Source organism: Haliotis rufescens, unplaced genomic scaffold (genome assembly GCF_023055435.1).
Source record: "Haliotis rufescens isolate VD_foot unplaced genomic scaffold, xgHalRufe1.0.p SCAF_16, whole genome shotgun sequence".
NCBI classification, from domain to species: Eukaryota; Metazoa; Mollusca; class Gastropoda; order Lepetellida; family Haliotidae; genus Haliotis; species Haliotis rufescens.
The window spans coordinates 9,724,329-9,738,087 of record NW_025963846.1 but is presented as its reverse complement, the minus strand read 5'-3'; the positions used below and the strand labels follow the sequence as shown (position 1 = coordinate 9,738,087).

The following is a 13,759-nucleotide window of genomic DNA, read 5'->3' as shown; positions in this document are numbered from 1 at the left end:
ATGCTGGAAACTATGAATGCTAGAGACCTCGTGACTATCTGATCTACATGGCAGTCATACACATAAGACTGGAGGGCCTTATAAACAGCTCTGAAACCTAGGAAAATACATAACATTAACATTTATGAACTATGTCTTCAAAAAAACATGCAAACGGGTGACAAAATAGTACAATCACTGATCTACTTAAAACATTTTTTTTTATGAGTTATCACAAGACTTTTTTAATCTTTTTAGTCAAACTCACATTTCAGATAAATCTTTCTGAAATCACTTGGAACCATGGAGGAACATCAATGTCCAAGTGACTGACTTGTTTACAAATCATGGCCACCAGACATAAATCAAAAGAGATCCGCCTTGAATATCAAACAAGAACTTTCACTTACAGATTTCTCTAGCCCTAATAAAACAGTTTGTATCAGAATAAATACTCTTCTTAAAAACTAACTGTCACTGAAAAACCAAATCCTTATTTATATGCAATGTTAACTAGGTTGTGTGGAATATCTTACCGATTGTATCTCTTAAGTTTCTGCAGCGAGTACTTGGCCTCCGTCCCACCCTTGGACACGGGCAGACTCTCCAGGTTGGCCATCAGCAGGTTGATGGAGGACTTGAGCTCATCAATGTACATGCTCTCCATCTCCTTCACCAGGAACTTCGGGTGACGGCGGGTCTGGGTGAGAGAATCATACAATATCAGTTAGTTCTCTAATAACAAATGTTGGCGGGTCTGGTGAATATCAAGGGTCATACAACATTAGTCTGCTCTCCTACAACAAATGGTGACGGGTTGGGAGAATATCGAGGGTTATTCAACATTAGTCTGCTCTCCTACAACAAATGGTGACGGGTTGGGAGTATATCGAGGGTTATTCAACATTAGTCTGCTCTCCTACAACAAATGGTGACGGGTTGGGGAATATAGAGGGTAATTCAACATTAGTCTGCTCACCTACAACAAATGGTGACGGGTCAGGAGAATATCAAGGGTTATACAACATTAGTCTGCTCTCCTACAACAAATGTCGACGGGTTGGGAGAATATCGAGGGTTATTCAACATTAGTCTGCTCTCCTACAACAAATGTTGACGGGTTAGGAGAATATCGAGGGTTATTCAACATTAGTCTGCTCTCCTACAACAAATGGTGACGGGTTGGGGAATATAGAGGGTAATTCAACATTAGTCTGCTCACCTACAACAAATGGTGACGGGTCGGGAGAATATCAAGGGTTATACAACATTAGTCTGCTCTCCTACACCAAATGGTGACGGGTTGGGAGTATATCGAGGGTTATTCAACATTAGTCTGCTCTCCTACAACAAATGGTGACGGGTTGGGGAATATAGAGGGTAATTCAACATTAGTCTGCTCACCTACAACAAATGGTGACGGGTTGGGGAATATAGAGGGTAATTCAACATTAGTCTGCTCACCTACAACAAATGGTGACGGGTCAGGAGAATATCAAGGGTTATACAACATTAGTCTGCTCTCCTACAACAAATGTCGACGGGTTGGGAGAATATCGAGGGTTATTCAACATTAGTCTGCTCTCCTACAACAAATGTTGACGGGTTAGGAGAATATCGAGGGTTATTCAACATTAGTCTGCTCTCCTACAACAAATGGTGACGGGTTGGGGAATATAGAGGGTAATTCAACATTAGTCTGCTCACCTACAACAAATGGTGACGGGTCGGGAGAATATCAAGGGTTATACAACATTAGTCTGCTCTCCTACACCAAATGGTGACGGGTTGGGAGTATATCGAGGGTTATTCAACATTAGTCTGCTCTCCTACAACAAATGGTGACGGGTTGGGGAATATAGAGGGTAATTCAACATTAGTCTGCTCACCTACAACAAATGGTGATGGGTCAGGAGAATATCAAGGGTTATACAACATTAGTCTGCTCTCCTACAACAAATGTTGGCGGGTCAGGAGAATATCGAGGGTTATTTAACATTAGTCTGCTCTCCTACAACAAATATTGACGGGTCAGGAGAATATAAAGGGTTATTCAACATTAGTCTGCTCTTCTACAACAAATGTTGGCAGGTCAGGAGATTATCAAGGGTTATTCAACATTAGTCTGCTCTTCTACAACAGATGTCGGCGGGTCAGGAGAATAATAAGAGTTACACATTAACTCTTTCAACACCGCAGGACGGTTATCCGGCCAAGAAGCATCGAGTCCCCAGACACCGTAGGCCGGTTATCCGGCCAAGCCGTAGTCACTTCAAAACAGTATATATTTTTATGGACCTACCTGTGATATCATTCATTTATTAAATCTATCACATTTCACAATGTCTGAAATACGTATTCCATTTCAATTTATCATTTTTATTAAATTAAAAAGTTATTCACTATTTCCCGCGATGTTATTGAAAATAAAATTCTCGGACACACAAGTTATTATAAGTTATTATATAAGTTATTATTTCCATCTTTTCGTGTGATCACGTGTAATGTAAGTCAAATGACATCTCGGCTTTCGTCGCCTTGAATTCTCGGCTCGGACACGATGTTTAATGCAAAAATATATGCATGAAAAATCTTTGTCACAGCTCGTAACCTAGCACGATACATTCATGAAGTTCAATATTTTTAATATATATCGTGATTTCTTGCTTAAAACGTTCAGAATAACACGATTTAACAAAAATCTTTCGCCAACTTGTGAAATTTATCAAACACGAGCGTGGTATCACAGCTGTAATTTGATTGGCTGCCTTAGGTCACGTGCTCAAAATAGACCAATCACGAAACTTGTTGCAGATTTCAGCAAGAAAGCGTCATTAGAAACCAATGAAATCGCTTGTTATAACTACGAAAAAAAAACAGGCGATGTTACGAGCATGTAGATGAAGGAAAAAGCTTTCCAGCGATGTGTCATATGCCATTCTTCGACGAACGTGCTTTTCATACAAAGCCTTGAAAACGGGGGTACTTCTTCATGTTACTGAGCGGACAGCCGCTGTTATCGGGAAATGGGTGATGATATAGATACTGTTTATAATTCTTTTTAAAATGATTTTCAATCACGAAACAATGAAAATAAAACATAAATAGGTAAGTGGATTTTATGAAATCTTATATTTGCCGAAAATAGTCAAGTTTTCGCTTCCTTGGTCCCTAATCTGGACGTTAACAACGTGTTAGCTTACACTTTTTATTTACAACAAACTTAAATCAGTTGTAAATGCATTATTTTAAATAATGTGAAAAACATAACTTTCATATTTATAAACCATAGGATCAGACCTTTCAAATGGTGTATAACATGTAGTAGCAAATATATTTTACAAGCAGATATTTTCTTTGATAAATGTTGGCTTCATCTATCACACAAGAGTCTCTGGGAACTCGGTGTCCCAGCAGTAAACACTTCTGGTTGAATGGTGTTGAAAGAGTTAACTGCAAACACAACCAGTTGCACTGAAAATACAGAAGTTTACCTGCAATCACTTATTAGTGAGTGAATGAGTGAGTATGGTTTTACGCCGCTTTTAGCAATATTCCAGCAATATCACGGCAGGGGACACCAGAAAAGGGCTTTACACATTGTACCCATGTCGGGAATAATCACTTATTAATAATTATTTAAAGGGCAAGTACAGTTGTTTTTGTTTGTTGTTTAACACTGCACTCAGCAATATTCCAGCTTTTTGATAGCGGTCTGTAAATAATCGAGTCTGGACCAGACAATCAAGTGATTGCCATCATGAACATCAATCCACACAATTGGGATACGATGACATGCATCAACCAAGTCAGGGAGTCTGACCACCCGATCCTGTTAGTCACCTCTTACGACAAGCATAGTCGCCTTCTAAGGCAAGCATGGGTTGCTGAAGATCTATACTAACCCTGATCTTCACGGGTGCAAGTAAAGTGAAAAACATAATTGCGTTTTGCGAATGTGTTTGGTCATGTGTTGAAATTCACTTCTGAAATCAAGCCCAAAGCCAGATTGTATCAACATGAAGCGACCTCTGACCTCTAATCAAAAATATTTATTCTTATTCATCAAAAGTGTTCTCAACATAATCATGGAACATCACATTTCACATATCTGATTTCATCAATTTCCCCCACTATACCCTGTCGGCAACATTTCCCTGTTTGAGGTAAATATTAATTCACCTAAGAAAAATTCATCAATAACTTCAGGGGAACAGATGAAACCCTAAAACATCTTCAGTCGAGGAAATAACAGAACCATATCAATTTCAGAATATTTTTGCAATCCATCTAAAGTGTTATCAGCATCCACGATCAGTTTAGGGAATGCAACTTCAAGCGTGATGAGATTGTGTTTTTTTGGGGTAGATAAAAATGTAATGATGTGGAAAGAGTCCAAGAGACTTGGCTCACCCAATCGTCCACAGTGTTTGAGCACAGATTTGGCAGTGTGCCTACTCTCAATTGATAACTGCCGAAAAAATCAGACACTGAAAACAAACTTTTTGAAGCCTGAACCAGTCATGCCATCCATCAATATTATTCATAAAAAGTCTGAGTTTGTTCAATTTGCTAAGATTCAAGCATAAAATACTGTGGTAGGATATTTTGAGATGGGAGTGTGGCTCCAAGTATCCATAACCATCGATCAGTCACAGCATCATCAAACTGTCTTCCCCATAACTTTCCACTGAACTTTTTTCACCAAAACAAAGATTTGTAATGTTCATGATTAGTCAGGGAATGAAATGCTTTGCATGATCAGAAAATCAACAGCCCTGTGCCCATGCAGCTCCACTGGCTCCAGGGTACTTAGAATATCAACTCAAATTCAAATGATTTGAGTCGCCTCTTATGACAAGCATAGTCACTTTTTACGGCAAGCATGGGTTTGCTGAAGACCTATTCTACCCCGGATCTTCATGGGTCAAAAGACATGGTTGATGGCATCATTCCTCTTACTGGATATAGAGAGTGAAGAAGTAATTTTGCTTTCAGCCGCAACAGAGGCAAGGTTGGCCAAGTCGTCAGGTACTGCAATTTGCTGTACAGAATTGCATTCCTTGGGCATGTTTCTAGGTTTGTCAGTATATACATGCTTGTGGATTACACCAAGGTGTCAAAAGTCTAAGACATGCATAACTTAGGGCTTTTCCCCCAATATTAAGCTGACATGCAGTGATATAACTGGAGTACTGTTCAAAGCTGCGTTAAACCCAACTGACTCACTCATTTAAGCCACATCAGCAGTATTGTAACTATTCACAGCTAGTACATAGAAAGAGGATGCCATTATCCTCTGTCATATCCAGTGTTCAAAATTCAGTTCGGTCCTGGGATCATTGAGGTCTTCTGTGGTACTTGAATTAACTTTCGAAAACTGCACATGTGCCTGGTGTTTTCATTGGTTGAGTAAATGAGTTTTATTGTTGCCACAGTCAGCAATATTCATACCATAACTATAGCCGCCAGAATGTAATCAAGTCTGGGCCAGGCAAACCAGTGACTTACAGCTGGACCACCCAAATCCATATTCTATTTTAGTTAATCTCACAACATGCATGAGGTGAGGTGAGGTGAAATGGGGTTTAACGTGCATGTGTGCGTGTGTGTGCGTGTGCGCGGGCATGTGTGCGTGCGTGCACTTATCCGGACTCATGCCGATTTATAGTGCTAGCACACTGAGATACCATGCTGCAGCTTAACATGAATACCCCACTCAGACACAGTCTACTGACTCCGAGCCGACCAGTCCTTGTTTTAGCCCCCTAATGCCGAGCACCAGACAGAGTAACAACAAGTACCATCTTTTGATATGACGCTCTCCAGGCAGACGATCAACCAGTAGACCACGGAGGCGGTCGACAAGCACGAGGTAATGGGAACTGGCATGTAAAGTGTAAACAAACATTGGCTCAAGTTTGGATGACAAATGGAGTATTTGATAACATACATCAGGTGTCCGTAAACCTTTATAATATTCTTCAACAATCCAGAGACCAAAAAGTCACTGCATGGGTACCACTGCTCTTATCTAACTTGTCCGCAGTTCATTTAGCACGAGTAGCTTATGTAACAAAACTAGATCATGGGAGAAAACAACTACTTCAGTGTTAGAAATTGGCACTAGTCCTGTAGTCGTTGCCAAACTGCCCAATAGTTAAGGTATCATAAGGACTAGTAGAAATTTAACATTTTTGAGGGTTTTGCTATGTTATCATTATGAATACTAGTGGACTAAATGTTACTTTCTACCTCTGCTACTTCCTCTAAATTTTCGCAAGTTGTGGAATTAATATTTTATTGATCAGCGCATGAAACCTGAGCTATTAGAATAAATAAATAAGAACAATATGAAAACCATATTTGAGTTAAGTTGAATCGTACTCAGTAATCGTATCCAACATTCCCACCTCGGATACACATCCTAAATCTCAGCCACATTATGGTAATTATAAAAGATATTGCTGGGATTAAGCTTGAAGCAACATTTGATTTTCAAACAAATCAAAATCTACTTGTGCTAGTCATCTGACCCATGAAGTAGATTTTCTTTTTTTTGGTGTGATTTCATAGAAAATCAAAGGTGTGTGCCTGGTGGCAATACTGAATTTCTGATTTTTATTTCTTGAACAAACTTGAACGCCTTATGATCTGGAACACTAACACCAAATTTAGCTTAATCCAATTAGCAGTGCTTGAGAAGAAGTTAAGAATGCAAAAAGATTACATACACAAATGTCAACAGGTACCTGAAACTTCCGATTCTTTTATCTGGGTAGGAAGATGTTTCAAAATGATGTGTGTTACTTTTCAAAAGTAGAATAGTGGTAACAGTAAATATTTATTTCCTTCATAACCAAGAAATATGCATTCAAATTTAAGGAAGACATTTTCCACTTAGTAATGTAATGTAGTTGTACAGTACAACAATGAGAGAGAGAGAGAAAGAGAGAGAGAGAGAGAGAGAGAGAGAGAGAGAGAGAGAGAGAGAGAGAGAGAAACGTACCCGGGCCTTTGGGATGGCAAACAAATGCTTTAACCACCCACTAGGCTACCCAACTGCCCCTGTTACAAATCAAAACCCTTCTTAAACGCATTGAGTATTTGTAGCCAACCAAAAGCATAAACTTCATAGCACAAAAATCCAACATGACTGATCACATTACATGTTGATGTTTGGAAAGACAAATCAGAGGTTTAGATCAAAAGTCATGGACTCATCAAACACAGATTTATCTTGCTACAAATCATGTAATAGGACCAATGGCATGTCAGCTTTAAATCCCAAAACGGCTTCCCCACACATCATCCAGTTTCTCATTGTTGTGTAAATGCATGGATCTTGTGAGTTATGTCCAAAGTCATTGAAACTGCGGTCGACTTACAAATTGGAAAAGAGAACTAAAAGATAACCAATGCCTAAGGAACTCACCTCAAATGAATATGCAAACATTTGAGTAAACACAGACAATCATAAATGCCAGGGTTGGGTTTAATCCAATTTGGTTCCTATATATCATCTAGAAAAGCCGAACTTGAGTGCTTGTTAATGATGCTTGAAACTTATCATTCACGCAAAGTGTCAGCTTACATTCCTTCCGAGGAGGAGATCTCAGATTTCTAGGCCCTCGGAAAAGATTTGTAGATGGTTGTTATTAATTAGATTTTTTAAAACTTTAAACCAAAATATCTGAAATCTTCTATTTTGATGTCTTGAGGAGATTTGAGCACCCTTAGGATCAAAAACATCTCCATAAATTTCAGCTCAATCCATCCAACAGCTCAGGAAAAGAAATCTCCAAGATCTTCTACAATGGTTGAAGTACTTCAAGTAGTTTGCACATACACTAAACAAATATATACCTACTCATGCTCAAGTAATATTTTTAAAGCTTCATTTGTGCATAACAACAATAAATAATTTTTTTGAAATTCTTAACATATAATATTATGCTCATTTGTGAGGAGCAAGCAACTATTTTAATTTAATAGCTTGATGAGTGAGTGAGTGAGTTGGGTTTAACGCCACTTTTAACAGTATTACAGTTATATCGTGGCATGTCAGCTTAATGTGGGAGGAAAGCCCTAAGTGATGCAGGTCTCAGACGTTTACCACTTCGGTGAAACCCATGAGCACGGGTATGGTGCTGACAAACCTAGAAACATAATTGGGGCGAACCGGGATTTGAACCCACAATCATAGGTTTCTGGCGTGCCCAAGGGACGCAACTCTGCACAGCGAATCGCTGCGCCTTAGACGACTGGGCCACCCGTGCCCCCAATAGCTTGATGAAAAGTGTCCCCTTATGGCCAGGAACACATTCAAAACAAAACTATCTGGCTTGCAACTACATAAGCTCATGTGGAGACATAAACTAAAATCGTGACATAAGCTCATGAGGCGCCATTCACAAAAACGGTCTCATTGAAACGCGTATCGAGCGGACATGACAAACATAAGATACATATTCAGAGCCCATTTTTATTTTTAAACATTCAGAGCCCATTTTAATTTTTAAACAAAGTTCAAAAAGAAGGAGTTACCCGCGCCATCATCTCCACCATCTGAAGCCGCCCGTCCAACTCTCGCCGCACCTGAGCTGCCTGCTCATCAGCATTGTCCAGCTGAAACACACAACATGCACAGGTAAAGAAACTATTTCAGGGTGACATGTACACAACTCATACCGACTATGACTAAGCCACTAACCTGCAATGTGTTAAAATTAATGTGAGTGAGTTGGGTTTAACGCCCCTTTTAACAGTATTACAGTTATATCACGGCGTGTCAGCTTAATGTGGGAGGAAGTGATGCAGGTCTCAGACGTTTACCACTTCGGTGAAACCCATGAGCGGGTATGGTGCTGACAAACCTAGAAACATAATTGGGGAGAACCGGGATTCGAACCCACAATCATAGGTTTCTGGCGTGCCCAAGAGACGCAACTCTGCACAGCGCATCGCGGTGCCTTAGACGACTGGGCCACCCGTGCCCCCTGTTAAAATTAAGGGAGCGCCTTGGGTCCTTGCGGTTTGCTCCTACAGTAATGAGGGGTGTAGGGGTAGCCTAGTGATTAAAGTATTTGCTCATCACTCTGAAGGCCAGGGTACGATTCCCCTCATGGGTAGCAGTGAGAAGCCCATTTCTGTTGTCCCCCGCCTTATTATTGCTGGAATATAGTTAAATGTGCTGTAAAACTATACTCACTCACCCCAAAGTAATCAATCCAGGGAGACACTAAATCTTCTGCACTTTTAACATGAGTGAGTGAGAGAATTGGGTTTAATGCCACTTTGAACATGTTTTCCAGTTATATCAAGGTATGTCAGCTTGATGATGGAGGAAAGCCTGAAATGATGCAGGCTTCAGATGTTTACCACTTTGGTGAAAGCCATGAGCACGGGAAAGTTCCCAACAAACCTAGAAACATAACTGGGGTGAACCAACAATCAAAAATCTTATGCTTGTCGTAAGAGGTGACTAAAGGGATCGGGTGGTCATGCTCGTGGACTTGGTTGATACATGTCATTGTATTCCAGTTGCGTGGATTGATGTTCATGATGGCAATCAGGCGACGGATGTCTGGTCCAGACTCGATTACTTACAGACCGCAATAGCTGGAATATTGCTGAGTGCGGCGTTAAACAACAAACAAACAAACAAATCAAAAGTTTCTGATGTGCCCAAGGGAAGTAACTCTGCCACCCATTTTTAACATTAGGGTAATAAAGAAGGATACACTGACTTAAATGCTTAAGTTTGAACACTGGAGAGGTACAATTTGTGACTGTCTCATGATGTTTCTTACCAATGCAAAATATCAACAAAGTACTGTCCAGCACATTGAGACCTATGCTTCATTTGATTTCATTGAGTATAATGCAATGACAGCGTTTGTCATTCAATACTTTTAGCACCATAGACTAATATAAGGGTCTTAAGTAATAAAAGTAATGCATGACCCACTCAAATTAAAGTTACTTACATGACTGTGTCTAACTGTATTAATTTTTCATATCTCTGTGGTATAATTGCTTGATATATCCCTACACCATCACACATTCCAGTAGATATATTCATATCATATATAAATATACCCTATCTGTGACAGCCTATTTCATACTGGCTGCTAAATTATTGGACTCACTGAAATACTGCTGACAAAGCAAATTGCAGCAGACAAAACATTTAGACAATACTAAGTTAATGAAGCACCATATGTTTAAGGATATCTTAGCGTTTGAAATTGGCACTAGTCCTGTAGTCTTTGCCAAACTGCCCAATAGTCAAGGTATCATAAGGACAGGTAGAAATTTGCCATTTTTAAGGGGTTTGCTATATATCATCATTATAAGAACTAGATGACTAAAACGGTTAGTTTCTATTAAAGTTTGAAAAGCCTCTTCAAAGTTTCATGCTGAAAAGTACATAAACAGTTCCTATCTTATTCAGAAAGTTCGATTTTGTTATGCCAAAAAGAAGAAAGCTGACTGAGAATGATAAGTGTCCTGTCTGTATTTGCACATTGTAATTTATTGAAGAAAATATCTTCAAGGGCAGACACTATGACTACGTTCAACTGGTTTGTTTGAGACTAGTGTGACATAACTATATTCAGTGTACAAAACCATCTGTCAAACACTGAAAATCATAAACTGTGATTGTATTTCTCTTCTGATATTTTGATTTTGATTAATCTGACTGTTTTACGGGACCAGTGTCGTGATTGGAAAGTCGGAGGAAATCAGACCAATTGAAAGGTTGAAAAGCCATTAATAACTGTCTTATTCAGACTTGGGTTTTTTTCAGTCATGTTTTACCATATACACAGAATCATTCATCATAATAAACACACAAAGAATTCCAGGATCTGCCACCATATAGCACAAGAGATTAAAGGGTATGCCTGACTGATGTCCAAACGCCGGTGGTCAGTTACATGACTGCGAGGGACGCTTTTGTTAACCTTACGCACTTTATCAAATATCACAGATCTTTGAGAAAACAAGATGAAAGGGTGACCATCTGGTTGATTGGACAATGACATATCTGAGAGTCTCGATTCCCCCTGTCTGGCCAGGAGTCCATCCCACCTGCCTAGAGGAGACAAACACTGTTGTCTTGTGGCCACAATTATTGGTAAGGAAGATGTGGCAAGGATATGATATGTATAATATTGGGCTCCATGACTGCAGCTTCTTGACAGAGACCACAATCCTTTACTTAATCTCAACAACATCCACATAACATGAGATTTACCAGCATGGTATGTTCCATAAATTGAAGGTTTCTCGTCTGGTAGCAAGTCATTGTTTTTTAAGTTTCCCCAGGGATTTCAGAATGTACACTCTGTGGTTTTATTCTCTGTGTTATCACTATGTATATGTTAAGACTCTCCGAGTCTGACTGCACCCTTGTTCTCTTGGACAATTTTATTATGTTGGGGAGTTTTTAAATCAGTGACTTTTTATCCAGAATGGGTAGATAAAAAATATATAATATTTGTCTAAAATGCATGGCTTGGCAGCTGACTATCCATTCTGTTTCAGTTTAATATATTTGACTGCATGGAATAAAAATCCTATTCCTGAAATGACCTTTGGCACTATTGATTCAGATTCCCATAGAAGACAATAATCCTCCTCACAACAAAGATGAGATTTCACATGAATAACTTCAGATCATATGTGAAGTACAATATAAAGACTGTGACCTAGGCTACCAGTTGTAGGACTTCCATTTTGTGGAAGCCTCGGTGGCTCAGTTGGTTGTGTGCCGGCAATTAGGCACCTTAGAGCCTTAGCCTTACTCAATTAGAGTGTGGGTTCAAATCCTGGATGGGATTCCACCTAAAAAAGTATTAGAATTTGTACTTTACTAAGAAAGTGTAAACCCGAACATATGTTACACTGGACCATTTTCTAAAAGGCATGGTCATTTCATAGATTAGATTGCATGGATAAGAAATCATATTCTTGAAATGGTCATTGGCACTACTGATCCAGATGAATGTCAGGATCGTAGGTTCCCTTACAACAAAAATGAGTCTTCACTTAAATGCATTCCAATCAACAGAAACAGAATGACTTACAAAGTCAGAGCCACTGGTAAAAGTACATGCAACAGGTGCTTGGTTCGCCAATCCAGACTCCCTGTGTTCATTTCACACTTTGTTAACCTCCATCATGACACTTAAACCATAATTCATTGACTGAAAAGATGGTCAGAATGACAGCTGCTTTGTCAAATCAAATGTTAATGCCAGAGATAATTTCTTGTTACATCTGTGTTTTAATTGTAGATGTTGGCATTGTAGTGGTCTAACCTTTCCTCAAAGTCTGCTCATCACAAGGGTTGAACTGGCTTTTCAGACCAATGTTTAAATCTACTTGATCAAATTTGAAGATCTTAATTACCTGTCACTTCTTCAGTCTGACCCTAAAACTTCTGAGTCTACTAACCTGAACTTGGCTCTCAGCATCATTTTAAGTACATTTTAGTTTAATCATATGGTCAGTGAGTGAGTGAGTATGGTTCTACCCCGCTTTTAGCAATATTCCAGCAATATCACGGCAGGGGACACCAGAAAATGGGCTTCACACATTGTACCCATGTGGGGAATCGAACCCAGGTCTTCGACATGAGCAAAACTGCTCCTGTTATCATATGGACCTTTATTAGTTGAGCTTATATGATCGAACAGAATTTAACTAGACTTGGCCTTTGGACTAGTGGCTAAAATCACAGACTGCTTCCTACCAAACAATGACAGTGCATTTCATTGCCAACAAAACATGAAAGTCTTACTGTTGCACGAGTCCATTCTGCACTGAAGTGCCCATGTTATAGCATACAATGTATGCATTGATGTAATATTAAATGCTAACAGCTATCTAATCATTAATAAACACATGTGTCGCCATTATTGTAAATACTGTGTCTTGTAAAAACCCATACGGGTCATCAGGAAAGCCTGTTTGGATGTCATGACGACATAATGATTGATGTGACGTCCCCTGCTGTCGTGTCACAAACGACCCTATTTGTGTCAAAAACGTGCGAGTCTACTTGCCCAAACTTAGCTCTTAGCATCATTTAAGTACATTTAAGTACATTTCAGGGACAACATATGCTATATTATTAGCTGATCTTCCTATGATAAAATTTTACTTGACTCTGGCTTCAGATTAGTGGTTGGGACACAGACTGCGATTTCCACACAGACAGCCTGATGGCAATCATATGATACATCCAACCGTCACACACAAATATGTCACCAAAACATTTCTTTATAAATTGTGTTGTCCACATGATAAATTTGCTGCATGTGTCAATTTCGAAATGTTCATGATTTTACAGGCTGAACGTTTGTGAACACCCGTCATTGTGAAACAAGCCCAATGAGTTTGAAAAGCCCTGTACACAACTCTATAGACAGTAATTTGACACACGTCAAATAAGTGCAAGCAAACGGTATCTCCTCGTGACAGGAGATTCGCAATTGTGAAAAAAAGCAAATCACTTTTACCAGTTCATATGAGAAGGTGCACCATGTATTAAGGACTTAATCACTGAGAACATCTCCTTCTTTGATGTTCTGATTTGTTTAACCAAGGGTATGGAGTGTTTCACACAACACTAAAAATCAGTAATAACCTAGATTTGATACAAACATGCACATGTTTGGTTGACCAGGAGAGATTCAGCCAATCATCTATCTTGATTATCACAGGGAACATCGAGATTAACAAGGAGAAAGTTACACCGTCAAGAAAT

General features: G+C 39.2%; 1 protein-coding gene across 9 annotated transcripts in view; it reads right to left on the bottom strand.

Annotated features, from left to right (window-relative positions):
• The window catches only part of LOC124134384 (calcium-dependent secretion activator 1-like), a 119,592-nt gene that overhangs the window by 81,894 nt on the left and 23,939 nt on the right, over positions 1-13,759 (bottom strand). For all 9 annotated transcript variants that reach the window (XM_046499165.2, XM_046499189.2, XM_046499196.2 and 6 more), the window contains exons 2-3: positions 8,527-8,607; positions 516-679 (exon numbers count right to left, since the gene is read on the bottom strand). In XM_046499165.2, the coding sequence (XP_046355121.1) occupies positions 516-679; positions 8,527-8,607 (245 nt within the window). The remainder of the gene's footprint in view (positions 1-515; positions 680-8,526; positions 8,608-13,759) is intronic.